The following is a 19,251-nucleotide window of genomic DNA, read 5'->3' as shown; positions in this document are numbered from 1 at the left end:
GTGTGTGTGTGTGTGTGTGTGTGTGTGTGTGTGTGTGTGTGTGTGTGTGTGTGTGTGTGTGTGTGTGTGTGTGTGTGTGTGTGTGTGTGTGTGTGTGTGTGTGTGTGTGTGTGTGTGTGTGTGTGTGTGTGTGTGTGTGTGTGTGTGGCGCGCGCATCTGTCTTGGTGGAAGGTCGAAGGCTGAGGCATAACTGCCAGGCGTTCAGGAAAGCGGTGTGTTGCGCTGGAAAGACGATAGTGGTGGCTAAAGCCTCGGTGCGGCGGCACACATGGTGCTATTAAATTCGGGATCGCCCCGGGCGTTATACAGCTATAGGAGCGGCTGCTCAGCGTGGTTCATCCCTGGAGCAGCGGTAGCTCGGTAAAGGCATCCTGAGAGCAGCGACAGGTGCATTAAATGTTTGCATAAACTACCACTAAACACACGTCACTCAAAAATAACGTGCTAAAATATGCTTAAATTAATTAGTCCCATTGTTAGAAGAGTACGAAAGCGAATAGGAGCTTTAAACCTTTGATTCTAACAGAAATTGATTCTAACAGAAAAAAACACTTACAAATTGCACGTATGAACTCAGCAACTGTAGCGTTTAAATTGTACCCATATGCAACCAATACTAAATCCAGCTTCTAACGATTGCGCATCCTAAGAGGGAATACTGAGGAGTTGTAGTGATTGAAATCATGAAGTCTCTTTTGTATTTATTTTCATAATTTAAAACAATATAATGCAATACATTTTTAGTGTGCTACAATTCTGAAACATTGAGGATTGTTCAGAAAAGTTTGAATGCAAATCGATAATGATGTTTTTTTTTAAATTCAAGTCAAAGTTGTCACTTTTTTGACGTTTTTGAACTTCGGCCAACTTTGAGGCAATATTGAAAATTATCTGTCGAGCCTATAGCAACAGAACTTGCCTGAAGTGAGCAAAAGTAGCCGCAAAATATGGAGAAAAATATTTAGTGACGAGATCTTTAGGCATCTTGCCCTAAGGCTGCCCTGAAAAGTGCCTTTTTCGCACCGCGTAGCTTCAGAAGCCATGTTTGACATTTTTTACTCAGAAGGTTGACAGAGCAAGAAAACTTTTTTTTATTGTTTCAGATAGTACAAGTTGCAGAAAGTTTTTCAAAAAATGCTGATGTGCGGAAAAATTTATGCAATGAGGCTCCAAACTTGCAACTTTGCGAAGTGGCAAAAACTACATTCTCCACCTCTTGTGACCTACGATTTTTTTCCAAAAAAACTACGTTTCTTGCAAAACTAAGGCTCATTCCTTTGTGTGGACACATTTGCCCATCATATATAAAAAGTTCATTCAAAACAAAAAATGGTCATGGGACCTCGATTACCGTTCTTATCTGAACACGCCCATATATATATATATATGAGAGAAGCCAACAGCCACAGAAACCAAGGGACAGAGGGGATTTTTAAAATTTATTTATTTCTTTTTGTGCTGTTGTTCGATTTAGAATATTACTGAATATGTTATCGCTTAAAGCTAATTGATTAGAAAAGCAGAAGAAAAAACAACCACATGCCGCCGGTGGGATCCGAACCCACGACCTCCGAATTACGCGTCCGGTGCTCTACCACTCAGCTACGGCGATGGGTGTCAAATCTTCTGTTTTCGGGGTATTTATGTTAAATAACCTAACCTTGAGAGTGTTCATCCGCGCCACCCACGTTCTTAAGCGGCGGACGTAGCACGTCCTGAGTTACCGCTAATGTGAAGTAGAACGTCATCGAACGGCGAGGGTGGAAGCTGTGTGAGAACCCTCTTATGCTTCCTATGGCGTCAAGGCTGCCAGAACCGAGGCCCTCGCTAAGCAATTAACTCTTTCACTAACGCGCGATACGCCATCGTTCGCATATGAGCGATTCAAATCGCCTGCGGAAAAAAGCTACACTTGGAGCGTCATGGACATGCTCCACCATCTAGTTTGCAAGCTCAACAACTGCTTTTTTGATTGCAGCCTTGGTTTCAGTGTTTTGACATGAGGGGGCGCTGTGAGAAAAAAAAAACTTCGAACGGCCACAGCATCATCAGCTGGAGAAAATGGCGTCCGCATCGCTGCGCACTCCTCGAAAGCGAAAGCTGACACCGAGCACGTCGGCGGGTTTGGTTTCGTTTTTTATGACTAAAGCATTGGTTATTAGTCGGGCAATGATGTACAAATGTCGGATGTCGGTTTCGACAGCGAGACTTCGCCTCAGGCGCCTGGAACGTCAGCGCGTACTTGCATGTAAGTTCTGTTTTCGTTCGCTGTTGTTTTCTGCGGTGCATGCGGTTTGTAATCGATGACAGTGGTTTATTTATGTGCTTCAGGATCTTCAAAATGTATGACGAAGACAGTTTGCCAAACACTCAAAGTCGCGTTGCGTTTTTCAACCAAGACGACAGCCAGGAATCCATATCGGCGCATCGCTGCGGAGCGGCGCTCGGAGATTCGCTCGACCTCTCGACTTTTTTTTGATGCTCTTCACAGTGGAAGTGATTAAGATCGTGTGCGAAAACACTAATAAGTATGCATGAATGAAGATTTTGGACAAGCAAACATACGATCTGCGTGACGGCTCATGGGAAGATGTGAATCTGTTGGAGATGCTGATGTTCATTGGAATCATCATATACATTGGAATTGTTGACCTGCCACGACTGTATCTCTACTGAAATACCAGAATTTATTCTGGCCCTCTGCCATCAAAAATCATTCCTCAAAATTGGTTTTTCGCTTTTTTTTGTTTTTTTTTTGCACGTAACGGACCCGGATGATTCAGTGGCGGCAGCATCTATTGGCAAGACTTGGAAAGTGTCCAGGCTTTTGAACCACATCGATAAAATGTACTTCATCCATCCTGATGTTTTAGAGCTTGTCTAAAATGCCAAATTTTATCAGCTGGCTTTCAGGGAGCAGCTCATTCAAGAAATCTTCGGGTATGATGAGGTAAAAGAAGTCCACGCCCCCGATCCTCCCATAGAATCCATTCATCACCAACCGAAAAAAATGAAAAAAAGAAGAAATTGCAAGCTCAGCTATCAGAGAACAAGAGAGGAACAGAGATAAAACATTATGTGAAGCACCTGCCAGTCTACCTCTGCTTCACATCTTCACGCCTGATTGCTCTTCACAGTGGCACCGCAGTCATGACCCCTGACTTGACTGGCCTTGAAAAGTGCAATAATTTTTTCTCATAGCTGAAACTAGAAATAATGATAGCTATAAACATGTGCAACAGTTTGTATATTCCAGTTTTCGTCTAATCAAGTTCTGGCTTAGTGCAGCTGATAACTTTTGTTTTTGCTATATACTTTTTTGTGTTTTTGGCAAATTTCAGAAATAAATGTTCATTCACTTTTGCACACACAACTCTTCTGTTTGTTTCATTCAGAAGTGTAACTAATAAGCTACAATTTCATGCATTGCAATATGTGCTGGGTGTATTAGTTCTTGTGAAAAAAAATTTTCTTTCAGTACACTCCAAATAGTCCATTTTTCTGCGGTAGTGAAAGAGTTAAGCAAGTAAGGGAAGGGGAATGAGGGGCTCGTTATAAATATGAGAGAAGCCAACAGCCACAGAAACCAAGGGACAGAGGGGATGTTTAAAATTTATTTCTTTTTGTGCTGTTGTTCGATTCAGAATATTACTGAATATGTTATCGCTTAAAGCTAATTCATTAGAAAAGCAGAAGAAAAAACAACCACATGCCGCCGGTGGGATCCGAACCCACGACCTCCGAATTACGCGTCCGGTGCTATACCGCTGAGCTACGGCGACGGCTGTCAAATCTTCTGCTTTCGGGGCATTTATGTTAAATAACCTAACCTTGAGAGTGTTCATCCGCGCCACCCATGTTCTTAAGCGGCGGACGTAGCACGTCCTGAGTTACCGCTAATGTGAAGTAGAACGTCATTGAACGGCGAGGGTGGAAGCTGTGCGAGAACCCTCTTATGCTTCCTATGGCGTCAAGGCTGCCAGAACCGAGGCCCTCGCTAAGCAATTAAGCAAACAACGTCGCTCAACGCACTACGCCTGCTCCACCAACAAGTAGCACATGGCATCAACACGAAGTGTATCGCGATCTGAGATGCAATTCGTATTGGAACTTGGTCCCACGATGTCCTCAGCGGGCAGCATGGTTAATGTTCCCAGCAGATTTAATGGGTCCGGTACCGGCACTGCCGAAGGTTCCAACAACGTATTCTTTTGGTTTCTGTTCCAGGCCCATTTCTTAGTGCTCCTGAAAGCTCATTGCATGCACAGTTTCAATTTGCTGTCTCCCGGCATATTGGCTGCTTGGAATTATGCAGGGTGTGTTGCTGGGCTAGTTGGTTTTTGTCTGACATTGTGGAATCACAGCGCTCGCAGACGAGGACAGTGCAGTTGTGTGTGTGTCCTCGTCTGCAAGTGCTGTGATTTGACCCGGTCGCTTGGAAGTACGTACTCCATTAACAAAACACATTGCGGGGCCACTTGTTTATGCATTTTTTTTTTAAAGAAGTAATGCAATGCTATTACGATGAGCACGCACACAGAACATGACAGAACGGGTGCTTTACTTCCAACTATTTTTATTGTAGCAGACACATGTTACATTTATACAAAATAAAGGTACTAAGCACGTGCGTTTTCATGACAGTAGGAAAACAAAAACCTAGTAGATTAAGGAGAGCAGACTGCATAATATCGCCTGTTCAATAATCTGAATTCACTGGCTGGCAGGGAGACTGATGTGGTGCTGACGAACGTGTCGCCTCTTTCCTTGATAAAAAAACACTTTTGACAATTTGCGAGCTAATCTTTTCTCACTTCTACTTAGAATTGTTGATTCCCTCAAGTTGTGGCACACAGATATGATCGTTCTCATTTTCGCAAGAGCGGCATTGGGCAGGTAGATTCTGGTATGAGTCTGAAACGTTATCTAGTGATTGTTCATGTTACCTGGCGCATTCGTTGACACAGCGGCCAGTTTGCACGACATATAGTTTGCCACATGAAAGGGGGATCTCATAGACCACACCCGTGGCCCATTCCGCAGCTAGAACTCGCAGGAGCACCACTGTTGACCTTGGGGCACATCTTGGCCAATTTACCTGGCGCAGACAAGACCATCAACACGCCGTACTTGTTGCCAACCCTTTTCAGGTTGTGGGACACCCTGTGGTTCCAGAAATGGTTCCAGAAGTAATATGAAATATCACTTGCCCTGTTCTTGTACCTCAGGTTCAACATCGGAACTGGAATTCTACGGTACCAGAATTAACGGAGAGTTTACTGTACCAGGGTATAAGAAAAAATTGGAAGGGACAGTTACGCTCCGATATATGCAGAAGGTCAATCTCTACTTTACATTCATATGGATCCATGGGAGTCCTCGTACCCCTCCTGGTGCAGTGGTGCAGTGGTTAAGCGATGCGCCACTGCCCTGCGATAGGCAGGTGCTCCCAGCGGTGGGCCTTGTGTGGCCCAGGTTGCTCTTCCCGAGCGACCAATCATTCATTTAACTGCCACCTGCCGTGGTGGGCAGTTTGCTTGTTATCAGGTTGGCAGGTTGTGATGACGCTGCAAGGTCACGTGACCTAGATTGCCCACCTGGCTCCTAGGCTGCTCTCTGGGCACCACCTGCCAGAGTTGGGCTTGCGATTTTTTGCTCACAATGGCCAGATTTTCTGGACAACATGGCCTTTAACACTATCCGGTTATAAGCGCCAGCTTTTGAACATGACCAAGATGGCGGCCATCAGGGACACAGTTGCTGGAAGTGCAGGCTCGAAGTTCAGCCACATTATGTCCCGAAATCGCCATTTCGGCACCTCGGAGGCATCAAATACTGTATTTACTTGTGTAATCTGCGCACATTTTTCCTAAAATTGAGGCTTCAGAAAGGGGGTGTGCAAATTACGCGCAGATTTTATAACAACATCCTTGAAATGCTCTACCAAAGTTGTAACACGCAATGTGTACGGTATATTGCCGCGCATAATTCAACCTTGCTACTCACACCTCTTGCTGGCCACAAAAAAAAAAAAAAAAGCTGACTCCAAATATAAGTATACCCCTCGCCCCAGACCCGCGCCCATGTTATGTAGTCCCCTGCGTAGTGGCACAACGGTGCGTGTGCAGCTCAAAGCAATAAACTCGGAATGATACGATCACAGAGCTGGCAGGCAGAGGCAAATGGAGATACAAGGCGATAAAGCAGCTCCCTTGCATACGGTCCGTGTAATCCTGCTGAGTGGCGGCAAACAGAACAGCTAACGGTTTGGCAGTTTTGGATTCTGGCGCAGCAGATGCTCCGAGGGTTACTGGAAGTTTACACTCTCAGCCTTTCATACGGGAAAGTGAACGCAATGGTGCGCAGTTGACTTTTCTTTACTGAAACCAATTTGCAAACGCATTACCGACTTTTTCGACACCACTCACTGACCTTCCACAGCTGCACACGGCGACGCGGCCACGCCTATCTTCCCAAGCCTGTGCTCCGTGTACCTGCTTGCATGCTAGTGTGCTTGTGCGGCAGGGAGCGCAAAATAGGAGTTTTTTTTTATATATATATAAATTTGAGTAATAAATTAGAGGTGCACAGATTATGCGAGTAAATACAGCATATCAATTTTTCAGCAGTTCAAGGTTGAATTCGACCTTGAAACTCTGTTAAATCCTGAATGGACCATTTTTGGAAAAATCGCGATTTTTGCCTTTTTGGACCATTTCAAGGCCCGTGTCTCCCCTTAAAGTTTGCGCTTCCTCTGATACCTCGTTTTGGTCGTCGTGATAATTTTAATTTCATGCTGTTGATTGAGCAGTAGGTTTGTGTCTGATGCTTATGTTACAGGGTCATTGTTGCCCCCCCTTTTTTTTTTCTTCTTTCATTCTGCAGCTCATCAAGGAACGCTGCCAGACAGAGTTGTTGTCAATGGTGCGGCGGACAACGCAGATGCTTCTGGACACAAGCAATGTTTCGGTGCAGACAGCATCACCACTGCAGCCCCGGTTACTTCTGGACCTGTTGGACCTGCTGTTTGAGCAATTCCGCAGTGTGGCAATGGGGCACGAGTGTGTTCTGAGCAACATGCACACCATTGTGGTGAGTTCTCACCTCAAGTGAACTATAGGGCTGGCACACTCTTTCATGGTGGTTTCTTGAAAACTTCACTGAAATGTTTTTACCTAGGCACTCTTTTAATGTTGGGGATTAACTCTTTATTCATTGTAAAATTTCTGTTGTACAACTTTATGAAGTCAAAGTGTTTTGAGCTGTGTGAAATATTCAAATTAAGTAGGTTTTTCTCATTATCTGAAAATGAAGCTTAGCAGAAAAAAAGCAGATGCAAAACTTTGTTCCACTGTGCACAGCGTTTTGGATGCTGTCAGCAGCTTTACTACGGTAGACTCCCATTAAGACGAACTCGGTGAAGGCTAATGCGCTGATACGATGAGCAATGTGAGACCATTTGGTTAGTCTTCAGTATTATAGTGTAAAACAAAAAAACTTTCCTTATTGTGAAAAAATTATCGATTTTGAGTAAATTATTTCTCCAAGTAGTGCTAATTGCACTGTGCATTGTATTACATCAAACTGTAGCTTATTGACTATACATCTGAACAACAACAAAAAAAAGGCAGTTGTGTGTGCAAAACTTTTTGAAAATTTAATGGTAACACAAAAAAGAATGCAAGCAAAACAAAAGTAAGCTGCTGCACAGAGGCAGAAATTGTTAACAAAATATATATTAAAACATGCAAAATGTTGGTCTTGTTCCTGGCTACCATTCTTGCGATTTTCAGCTGCGTACATAATACATAGTACTGTCCGTGGTCTTTCAAGTTAATCTACATGGCTGCTGTGGCACTATAGAAAGCACTAGCATGAGGACATGAAGAGGAGGTAGATGTGGGATTTGCTGCGTATCACACTTGTTCTGAGTTCTCTTCTTGATTTTTTTTTTTTTTTGTAGCAGAGCTTGCAGTTCCTACTTTCCTACTCATTGGGAGCGACATTTTACTTTAGCAGTATGAGGTGGTATTACGTTGAAATAAGTTATGTTCATTATGTGCACCACTTTTTTGATCATTTCATAGCTGCAGTATTGCTTTCTTATCTAAGTTATGGAACATGTGGACAAATAGAACACCAAGATCAGTCATGGCTGCATGCTGTTGCCTTACTAGCTACAGTAAGCTATGTTATAAATTCTTTGTTGGTGCATAATTAAATTTTTACAGGAAGCTAGAATGTAGCTTGAGTGAAACAACAAGAGCTTTTGGTGCTTGTTTTTGTGCAGCTTGTTCTAAAAATTTGTGCTCACATTGGACCAGGGCTCACTGTGACCAAATTTCTGTCTATGAATTGGCACTCCATAGAGCTTACCTGAAAGCTTTAAGCAGGGGTGGACCCTTGGGCAACCTTTAGAGAGGGTTGTTATTGTGCACAATTTATTCTTGGACTTTTTTTTCACAGAAAAAAAATAGGGCCTGTGCGATTTTACTGTACAAAATTTCTCGCTTGCAAGGGAGGGAGGGGGAGACCTTCTTTCCCTGTAAATCAGCCCCTGTCTTTCAGAATAATGCTGTTGTCTTCTTGAACCTTGTGTGCAAGCTATCTTTCCAATAACATGAACAATACAAATTTGCAAGGCAGTGGTATACAGCATTACTCAGAATTTTACCGCCACCGTGGTGGCTCAGTGGTTATGGCACTCGGCTGCTGACCCGAAAGAAGTGGGTTTGATCCCGACCACGGCGGCCGAATTTCGATGGAGGCGAAATTCTAGAGGCCCGTGTACTGTGCGATGTCAGTGCACGTTAAAAAACCCCAGGTGGTCGAAATTATTCCAGATCCCTCTACTACGGCGTCCCTCATAGACTGAGTCGCTTTGGGACATTAAACCGCGATAAACCATTAGAATCCTACCGTAAATTTTTCAAAACAAGTTTCTTCTGGCATTTTCACTAAATTAATGGAGTCCCTCTAAAGTTACCTTTTTGCAAGCAAGTCAGGCACGTACGTGTGGTAGTTTTATGACGACAAATGTGTGGTGGAATTGGCAAAAATAATAAGCCTGTGAAAACTACCTGGTGTTAAAATGTTGCAAATTACATGGTTGTTTGAAATAAATTATTAGGTGATACTTCTGTTTGTATCATAGTGAGTGATTTTGTCGTTTAGCTTGTGAGTCTAGGGCCATGGCGGCTGCATTTGGATGCAGGTTAAATTCAAAATCTCCATGTACTTGATTTTGATGCGTGTTAAGAATCCCAGATGATGGAGGTTATTGCAGAGGCCTCCACTACAATGTGCATTATGGCCCATAGTGCTGCTTTGGCTTGTAAAACCCATCTGTCCTTCCTTCCTTAATTATTAGAGCAAAATGCTGCAGCGTAGTGGTTGGTACTATTGACGCCTTGTTTTTCTTGCCAATTGTACTTTTGTTTTATAGAAAAAGAGCAGAGTAATTAGTGTGCCTTGGATTTCCAGGAAATTCAAGGGCTTGAAAATGGTGTACCAATGTATAGTTTATCTGACGTATGGGCAAGAATACAGGCTGTGGTAAGTTTCATACTTTCTTCACAGTAACAGTCTTTTACATTTTTTTTCTGCATGAGCATCTAGTGCAAAACAGTTAAATGTTTTTAGATGCACCCATTTGCATGTATAGTCGGATACAACCTAAGTCTGCAGTGAAGCTCCGCCCACATTCAGCCTCCGCGCACAGAATTCCTCCACGAGGAAAAAGTAGTCCGCTACTTAAACGTTCCTTGTTACCTAAACAAGGAGCTTAGCACAAGAAAAAAGTTATGAGCACTAGAATTTCGTTACGCGCAGTGTTTGATATAGTCAAACATTAAAAAACTGGTTTTGTTTGCTTTTTCAATTGGCCAGCGGAGGAATACAGGACCCAGTGTTAGCAACTGCTGTTTTTTTTTTAGTTGTATCCTACTATAGCTTGTTTCAATCAAAAGTCTATGGCTCATGGTCCATAAGTTGGCTGAAACTGCAAAGGCTCGCTTGTGTTAATAGAATGCCTTTTTGCATAAGTTGAATGGTTTGTTTATACTGATGGCACGAAATTCTATTATTTATTCTTCATTCAAACTCTTCTGCAGCCGTGCGTTAAATTCTGTTATACAACTCAAATTTATTTTCACAGTTGTTGACCTGGCCATGAACTGACTAAACCATCTAAAATATTCGTATATCAGTCTGGTCACCCTTGACACCCAAAGTCAACGTGCATGCTTTGTCAAACTCGGCTGATTCGCACTTTTGGTTAACCTTAGCTGGTTAAAATGTTTCGTTGATCTGTTTTGCTCTCGTGCTCTGCAAACCTTGCAAGTTACTGCTTTGTCCTGCCCCTAGTTACCAGCATGATTGTGATGAGTAGGCTTGTTTAGAAGCTACGCCACAGTCAATACACGTGCGTGAAGTGTAGGTTCCTTCACAGGCTTTGAGGCAGACAGGTAGAAAGAGAAGCAAAATAAAACTAATTTCTTGGAAATGACCTATGTGATGTTAGGCGTTTAAGTGCTCAAAGCTGGATTCCTGTAGCACAAGTGAGAAGAATGAGCTGTGCTTAAGGGGGGACGTGGCTTTCACCTTTTTTATATATATATTTTGGTGTATATTTACATGAATTTTTTTTTTAGCATGTTAGAAATAATTTGTTGACTACTGTCACAAAATTTTACTGTTATAGTTTTTCTAATGTAAATTTTTCTCACTTGATTGCTGTCTTCTCGACTTCAGTATGTTTAATGAACCACGCTTTTGGTGTCCTGGGCCTCATTTATTATAACATGGTCGTGTTCATTCAAGCTGACTACATTTTGGCAGTCTGAGTCGCGTTGAACCTGAGATCAACAGATTTTTCAGGCTCCAGCAGTTTGTACTTGCGCAATATTTTGGGCTCTGTGGTGTCAGAAAGCTAGATTTTTCAGACTAAAGTAGGTGCCAGTAATACTATTGGGATTGTTTTTTCGGCCCAACATAAACGTGAGCAGGCTGTCGCACTCGACACACTTTTCGCCATAGTGAAAGGCCTCATCTTGGATTGTATTTGTACCTCATTGTTGCCACTTGAGTTACTGGTATGTTCTTCATTGCCACTGAGGCTGCCTACAAAGAGCGCGCGATTGCGTCGAACATGGGACAGCGGCAGTATGCAGATGGGGGGGGGGGGGGGGGGGGACGTGGGGTTGCGGATGCAGTTGGAGGCGCTCGCTTCTGACCATGGGTTGCCTCGCTCGTTTTTCGTGACTATTGTCCCCCCCCCCCCAAAAAAAAAAACAAAAACAAAACAGACTGTGTACTCGCTTCACATGGCGCGTCCGTGGCATGACCCATGGCTGCATCTGGTATTGGCATCTGTGGGTGTTGGTAACGTGAAGGGGTGCAGGCATTACAAAACAATGACTGACTCGCAGTCTAGTCCCCTGTTATCGCTCGCAAATGGATCATAGGAAACAGCGAAGTTCCCGATTTTTAAGGCTGGCTTTTCGCAGCAAAGTGATTTTTTTGCATTTCATGGGTTTTTAGACTGTTCAATTATTCAGACCATTTTTTTAATCCTGCCAAGTCCGAAAAATCAGTAGACAACTGTATTTATTTGAACTCTCATTCCTTTTGTAGGGTGCTTGATGGCTCTCCTGAAGACGAGCTAGAACAGCTAGCCTCAAGTTAGTGGTCAGTGGGAGCGCCAAGAAAGGATGTTTTTTTTTTTGATGCGATGGAGCCTGGGTTTATCTACAGAAGGTTCTAGGTGGCACCTCAATGCTAGGAAGCAAGAAAAGGAGTCTTGCTGTTGTCATTGTGCAACACAAAATTGACTGCTGCCGGGTAGTGTCTGTAAGCGTTGTAAATTTTTCTATGGTGGGTCATCATTGTGGTGGGGACACTGACTTGAAAGTTTGACTTTGGCAGTCATGTTGCAAAGCAGCCTGCTGTGCTGTTTGTCTTGTGTGCAGTCGTTTTTCACTGTGCATAAGAGGAGATGAATATTGGTTTGTGTGCATAACAAGAGGCAGTTCGTAAGTCCATCTATTCACGATATATTGTTGGACTTCAGAAGAACCACTACTCAAATGTCGCTGTTCATGAGCTGTGTAATCCCCTTTATGAAAGCAGTATGCAGCTGTTGTTGTGCAGGTCCTTGTAACTGTAGGAGCTTGCATTGCTAGTTCACTTTTCATCTTCTCCTAGATGGAGTACGTTGTGGGAAAATACCTGGACATTCACAATACTGGGTCTGCGCAACAAGTTCCACCTCCTGTGTTCACGGAAATGACTGCAACAAATGAGATTGCTTCCTACTTCACTCGAAGAAGAAATGTTAAGCAGAAGAAGGTGGGAGTTTACATATCACCGTTGCTTGTATACCGGTTTAACCTTGTTATAACCAAGTCAAATGGGCTGCACTATTTCTTTGTTATAGCCATAGCTGACCTTTGCTGCAACTGTCGCATGCTAATGAGCCTGCTTACCCTCTGCAGACTGAGGTCAGTATAGGTGGCATTTAGTCTGCGACTGATGTATGCTTACATAGTTGTAACACACTTAAAACAGGTACTTGTGACGTCGCTGCTGGACATCTGCTTTTCTTGCAGTCTGTATCGGCTTCAGCATCTGGAAGACAGGCAGACAGATAGGGAGGGAAAAGCCTTTATTATAAAGTCAATTTGGAGGGAGGCCCGAAGGGGTGGAGGTCGTGTAGTCCAGGGCCCCATTTGCCATAGCTACTTGGCCGGTCCGGGCAATCAGGTAATGCCCTAACCTAACCTTATGCTGTTTTTCCCGTTTTTGTGTATCCCAAATTCACAGTATAGAAGGCGGGGCTAAAATTTTAGAGATACCTTTTCCTTTCCCCTGCAACATTATCCCTCCAAGGAAGTGCATTCAACACTGCTGACTGTGGGTGCACCAACTGAATATGTCAGCCTTGCAAGCATGCACCAGTTTCTTCTGTGCCTAGAAAATGGACCTTGGAGGAATAATGTTGCAGAGAAGGTCTATCCTCAGTATTGAGCCTCTCTTTCATTTTGCTGAAGCTGTTAGGGGCCACGGTAAAAGTGGGTACACCGAGGTGATTCCATTGCAGGTACCCATTTTGGTTCATTTCCCTGCATGACGCACAAGCATGCTAACACAGCTTCACCACGTAACAGCACGGTCTTGTGGTGGAGCATGGGCACCTCAGGGCTCAAGCACATTATTGCTTTGATCAGAGCTTTTGACCAGTTCTCACCTTGTGCTGCTGTCACTCATGTTGGACTTATGAAACCAACAGAACCTCAAGAACATGAAACATACTGCCAGATACCACACGTTACGACCACGCCACAGACACTAAACGCCAGTAGCACTTCTGTAGCGGCCAGTGTGCAGTAAAGAGGTTTGATGAATGGGGGAAGTACAGCGTAAGGTATTGCTTGACATCATTCAGGGGACCATGTATCAGAGTATTGGTGAAGATTGAGCACGTCTGTGTCAAAGTTTTGTCGCACCGAAGCTGATAAATTATCCGGAGACTTGATGCTTGCAGGTCGTGGTTGAGGTGTAAAAAGTTTTGCTTGGTGCTGGAAAGAACGATTTAGCGAGAGAATATAGCGCAGAGTAGGACAGGACACAAGAAGACACGAGCAACACGAGCGCTTGTGTCCGGTCCCACTCTGCGCTATAGTATGAACGTGCACTGTATTTGCCTTGTTTGCCATTAGCAGGATCTTGCAGTGGTGCAGAATGTGAGCTACTTTTTCCTAAAATAAGCCTTGACTAAGTGCTGCTAAGGTTATATGGCTGCGGTCAGATCCACTCAGAGCACTGTGAACGGCTTAAATTTTCCCTAGACTTAACTTCAACATTTTTTATAGAAAGCCCCGCAGTTCATGAAAAATTTGTCTTGAAAGTGGTTCATGCTGTGATGCGAATATATCCAAGTGCCATTGGTCCTTGTTTGATTCGTTAAAAGGTGCACTTTGGAGGTTCTCACATTACAGCATCATGGTGTCGCCAAGCTGCATTCTAGAATACTAATGGCCCAAGATGTGTCAGTAAGGAGAACATAAAACTGGGTGAGATGGTGATGGTTCATATTCACGAGGCCCTCAAGGCGGAGGCCTACACAACATGAGCGCTGACCATCAACTTGCTTTTTATTCAAAGAAAAAAAGAAACATGAAGGCTTTAGATAGTAGTCGAAATGCAACGAAATTAAAACCTCCAGCATGAGCAAAGAGAATGCATTTTCGTTTCCTTTTTCAGGCCTCAAAACACTCATACAGACCCAGCCCCAACATACGTGGTCAAAAGAGGTGTGGACGCGTGTGTCGCAGATCCTTCTGTCAGCTTCCAAGGAAGCGAGATTTATATATTTTTTAGTCATTTATGAGGTTTGAGGAGGCAGCAGCCGGCTGGATCTGTATGAATGTGTAAAAAAGGAAATGAAAATATCTTCTCTCTGCATGCACAGATGTGGTTTTTATGATATTTTTGTTTACTATCGGAAGCCTGTATATATTTCTTTCTGTCAATAAGTCAGTTGATAGGCTGCATGAACATGAATGGACTCCTGGGTTGATGGTCATCTGTAGGGCAGTGTTTATTCCTTCTTTCGGTGCTTTCCAAAATAGCATATTTAATATTGCCTTCAATGTTTTCCAAACTCGCGTACAGTTAATAAGTCATGCTGAATGCACGAGCTTCATTGCTTTGGCTCACAAGTCCACTAGCATTTCTGCTAGTGGTTATCAACCATTTCATCCTAGCTAGTCATTTTACTAAAGTTGATGTCCGCATATTATTTCGAAATTTCAGCTTGGAATGAAATTTGGAAGCAGTGAGCTTGTGCAAAACAGTTATTTATGGTAAAATTATTGAAGAAACACATAAAAAACCAAGACCTAGTCCATCTTACTGGTGGGAATAAGTGTATGCATGCACTGCTTTTCAGGGTGCTATGGGAATAGACTTCTATTTGGTAATATCAGTATGCTCCTATCAGAGCTATTGGCCACCACTGCTTTGGAACTGCCATTTGGTATGAAGTAGCACAGCATCCTGGACTAGTTGCATGGGGTGTATCTTGAAGGAAATGGCACAAACAAACGCGAGAAGAGCCACAGAACACCTTTTGTCCTGTGATTCTTCTCTTATGGTCTATTTATTTGCACTGCTTCCTTTCAGATTTCTGGTTTACTGGCCACTGGTTTTATCTCTACCTTAAAGGTCCTAAAGAGAGTTCTTTAATTTTAATTGTAAAGTTCTTCCTGTATTTTTGCTGTATTAAGTTTTGATGTCTCCCTTATCTTGGTTGAGTATTCCATTCTGTCTATGGATCTTGGCAGAATGAGGATGAATTTTTATTTTTTTTTTTTGTCCTGTGGTCATATACTCCTAAAGAAGTCTCAGTACATGGGCATGTCATGACGAACCCCGAATTTGTCATGCTGTGAAGGCCATTTTTTTCGTGAAATTTTCATAGTGTTTATGTCCGAGTCTGGTGTCATGTTTCAAAAGCCTAGAAGGAATGGCGCTGTGTAAGGTACATATTATTATGTATTTGCTTTTCATTTCTTTTTTTTTGTCTGAATGTTGGTTGGCTCATATTTTGTTGCTTTCCAGTTTGCACTCTTTCGGTTTGATTGCTCTTCACATGCCATCAGCATGAATACATACCTGAAAGAGAAGAAGGAGGAGATGAAGGACAAGGTATGGTCCCTGCATTTTTCAGCATTATTGATGTGGTATATTTTATGATATGGTTATAGTTGCCACATTTGTAGGCAATGTGTTTTAGAGCTAAGAAATGTGTTGTGGTTTCACAAGGGTTGCTTTCACTGTTCAGGGCAATTATTGCGGAGGGCTTTGTATGAGCATGGAGTCGTCTTCCATGTTGTCAGTGTTATTTAAGATAAGGCAGTGCTGTTCTACTGTAGGTTTTCCTTTTGTTTCTGATTACTGCCATCAAGTTTGGCAGCTATTTTTAAGCTCCAGCGTGATTTTAAAGTTTGCTGTTTCTGTGGCCACAGTTCAAAGGATTTCTACAGGCAGTGCTCCATTTTTGATGTCACAAACATTTCTAGCATGTTAATAACTGCTCGCCTCTTCACGAACAAAATTTTGGGGCTTGTATTAGGTGGTCTCAGGTGTCGTATGAAGGGACTTGTAGAAGATGTTGCTTGCACAAGAGCTGCGTGCAGGCTGATCTATTCCAGCTGCTGCATGTGTCTTCTTCCACTTCTTCACATTATTGTGCATGGTGCTCACAGGCCACTGCAGGAGTCTGAGTCGTCCCTGCTAACACTCTTCCGTTGAGGTGAAGGGGGACTGACAGATGTGTCTTGGGAAGGGCCAGAAAGGGAGGTGAGAGGACAGCTGATGAAGGTGATGCAGTGTAAGCGAGTTTGAGACGGTCAAAGGATACGACACTGTCACGACCGTTTGCGCACTGTTGAAAGTTTTGTCACTACATGCCACGGTGAGATGGGGCCAGTGAATGGTGTGCACGGTCCATGCGCAAGAAAACATAGGTGCTGTCTCTTGATGCGCAGTAGACAAAGGGCGGCTCACACTGGTGAGTGCATGTCACGGGAGGTGTGGGAGGAGGTCAGGGTTGCGAGACAGGAGGCTGGTCAAACGTTCAATGTAAGGTACGCCAGGGGAAGGAAGGCGCACGAAATCAACCGGTAAACGTACTGATGTGCCATAGACAAGGTAGGAAGAGGCACATCCGATGTCCTCCTTGGGGGCTGTACGAAAACCTAAATAGACAACCAGTAAGGAAATGGTCCAGTGCTCCGGAAGGTTGTATGCCATGAGCGGTGCCTTCAGTTGACAGCGTAACCTCTTGACCAAAGAGTTTGCTTGCGGGCAGTAAGCTGTAGTTTTGAGGTAGGTGATGCTGGGGAGGTGGGTCAAACTGATGGAAAGTGCTGACTTGAACTGGCAGCCTTTGTCAGTGATGATCTCAGTTGGCAGGCCGAATTGGGCGTCTGTTTTTGTGGTAATGGAGTAGCTTCCTGCTAGCGCGTAAAAATCACTGATGGTGAGTGTATACCAAAACGTTCAGTTGGGTGAGTTGGTAGATATTCGTGATGTAAACAGCGCGAACTACAAGGGACAAGAAAAGAAGGGACACAGGACGAGCGCTGACTCGCAACTAAAAGGTTTATTCACTGAAACCTTCTTATATGAAGAAACAATCAAAGGGAAGAAACATCACAAAAAATTAAAAACCATGAAACGCAACATTCGTCAGGTGCTCCCAAGAAAATTCATCTCCCTATCGCAAAGGAAAACAGATGGTTTGCTGACGCAATTCAGTTGATCCCCTGCGATGTGAAAAGCCTCGACAACTTCTCATGTCGTCTGATCACTGTGGGTGTATAGTACACGTGTTTGATTGAATAATGCAGTGCATTTTTTCTTTTTCTTTTTCATGACTTTACATTCTAGACAATGTTTGACTCCCCGTCAAGCTCAAACAGATATGCCCTGCCATTGAAAGAAAGAAAGAGGCCAAAAAGAAAAAAGAAGGTTGTGGCGTTGCGCACAGGGATAAGTTTGTGGCCTGTAAAACGTGTTGTATACAGTGTACCCCTTTCCTGCGGAGCGCGTTACATTGGTCAGACCGGGCGTTGCCTTAACAAGCGCCTACAAGAGCACAGGAACAACTTAAACATTGGTGATGACCTTTCACATTTAGTCAAACATTGTCTAGAATGTAAAGTCATGAAAAAGAAAAAGAAAAAATGCACTGCATTATTCAATCAAACACGTGTACTATACACCCACAGTGATCAGACGACATGAGAAGTTGTCGAGGCTTTTCACATCGCAGGGGATCAACTGAATTGCGTCAGCAAACCATCTGTTTTCCTTTGCGATAGGGAGATGAATTTTCTCGGAAGCACCTGACGAATGTTGCGTTTCATGGTTTTTAATTTTTTGTGATGTTTCTTCCCTTTGATTGTTTCTTCATATATAGAAGGTTTCAGTGAATAAACCTTTTAGTTGTGAGTCAGCGCTCGTCCTGTGTCCCTTCTTTTCTTGTCCCTTGTAGTTCGCGCTGTTTACATCATGTATACCAAAAACCGTGCGATGATGGTAAAGGTCCTACCAGGTTTATGTGAATAGCAGCAAAATGAGAGTCCAGAGGCTGGAGCACCCAGAGGAGCCATAGCGTGACGATAAATTGTGCATTGCTGACAGGCAAGGCTTGTCCGAGCCCAGTTGTGAACTTTGGCATGCAAGCCAGGTCAGACAAAACACTCCGTAACGAGACACTGAGACAGGAGGATGCCGGGATGGGAAAGGCAGTGAAGATCGTTTTAGAGGAGGTGTAGTAAAGGCACAGGAATGTAAGGCCACGTGCATCCAGTGACTGGATTCACATCACAAACAATGTCGACAACAGGATCGGTGAAATATTACTGAGTGGAGATGCAAGGATGGTGAAGGTGATGAGCAAAGTGCTTGAATGTCTTCATCCAAAGTGCTTGAATGTCTTCATCCTGTTATTGGTAATGGAGTAGGTCTTGCAGAGTAAAGGAATCGACTTGAAAGGTAGATACACACGGCTGAGGATGTTGGTGGAAATGTTATGGGTCCTTGATGTGCCGTATGTCGCTATAAAATTCTGCAACGAAAACAAAATGTCGAACTTCCGTTGGGGAGTAGATGGTCTTGGATGAAGCGAAAGCTCTTGTGAGTGGTTCGTACGTGGTCCTGAAAAATCACAAAATTTCGGCGTTCCAAAAAAAAGAAAGTAAAAGGAAGTGTTTCCTAGCAAGATACGCTGCAAGCAACCCATCGTCGAAGGGTCTGTACCACTGTTCTGAAGATAAAAGCTGCTTCAAGAAGAAACCGACGGCAGAACTTGAAGTATCAGCCATGACATTCATGGGTGCATCGTGCGCTGGGTGAACCAGGAGGGTGATAGAGGTGAGGTGCTCTTTGACGACAATCAAAGCAGCAGTGGCATCATTGGTCCAGGGGATCGCAGGTGTAGGGGTTGGGCGCTGAAGTGAATGTTCAAAGGGTTGCACGGTTGCAGCACATCCAAGAATGAAATGGCTGTAGTAGTTGATGAGTCCAAGGGCTGGCGTAGTGAGTCGGGCATGTGAACTTTGTGATAGCCTTGACATTAAGGAAGCTTTTAGGTATTGTGGACACCTGCGAGATGGCCGAGGAATTCCGAGGAGACGCGAAACACACATTTGCCGATGTTAGGAATAAGTCCATGGTCGGCA

At 43.6% G+C, this 19,251-nt stretch overlaps 1 protein-coding gene and 1 pseudogene across 4 annotated transcripts in view; both read left to right on the top strand.

Moving 5' to 3' along the window:
• Positions 1-19,251, top strand: part of LOC149349450 (uncharacterized) — a 508,176-nt pseudogene that overhangs the window by 127,237 nt on the left and 361,688 nt on the right.
• Sec8 (exocyst complex component secretory 8) overlaps positions 1-19,251 on the top strand; it is an 83,929-nt gene that overhangs the window by 11,628 nt on the left and 53,050 nt on the right. For 3 of the 4 annotated variants that reach the window (XM_089578392.1, XM_089578395.1, XM_089578394.1), the window contains 4 exons: positions 6,887-7,093; positions 9,485-9,556; positions 12,206-12,349; positions 15,623-15,709. In XM_089578392.1, coding sequence (XP_089434518.1) covers positions 6,887-7,093; positions 9,485-9,556; positions 12,206-12,349; positions 15,623-15,709 — 510 coding nt within the window. The remainder of the gene's footprint in view (positions 1-6,886; positions 7,094-9,484; positions 9,557-12,205; positions 12,350-15,622; positions 15,710-19,251) is intronic. The other variant, XM_089578393.1, reaches the window with a different exon arrangement.

This window comes from Amblyomma mixtum, chromosome 3 (genome assembly GCF_055824585.1).
Source record: "Amblyomma mixtum isolate Tamu chromosome 3, ASM5582458v1, whole genome shotgun sequence".
NCBI classification, from domain to species: Eukaryota; Metazoa; Arthropoda; class Arachnida; order Ixodida; family Ixodidae; genus Amblyomma; species Amblyomma mixtum.
The sequence above is the reverse complement of the archived record's forward strand: the minus strand, read 5'-3'. Positions and strand labels throughout refer to the sequence as shown.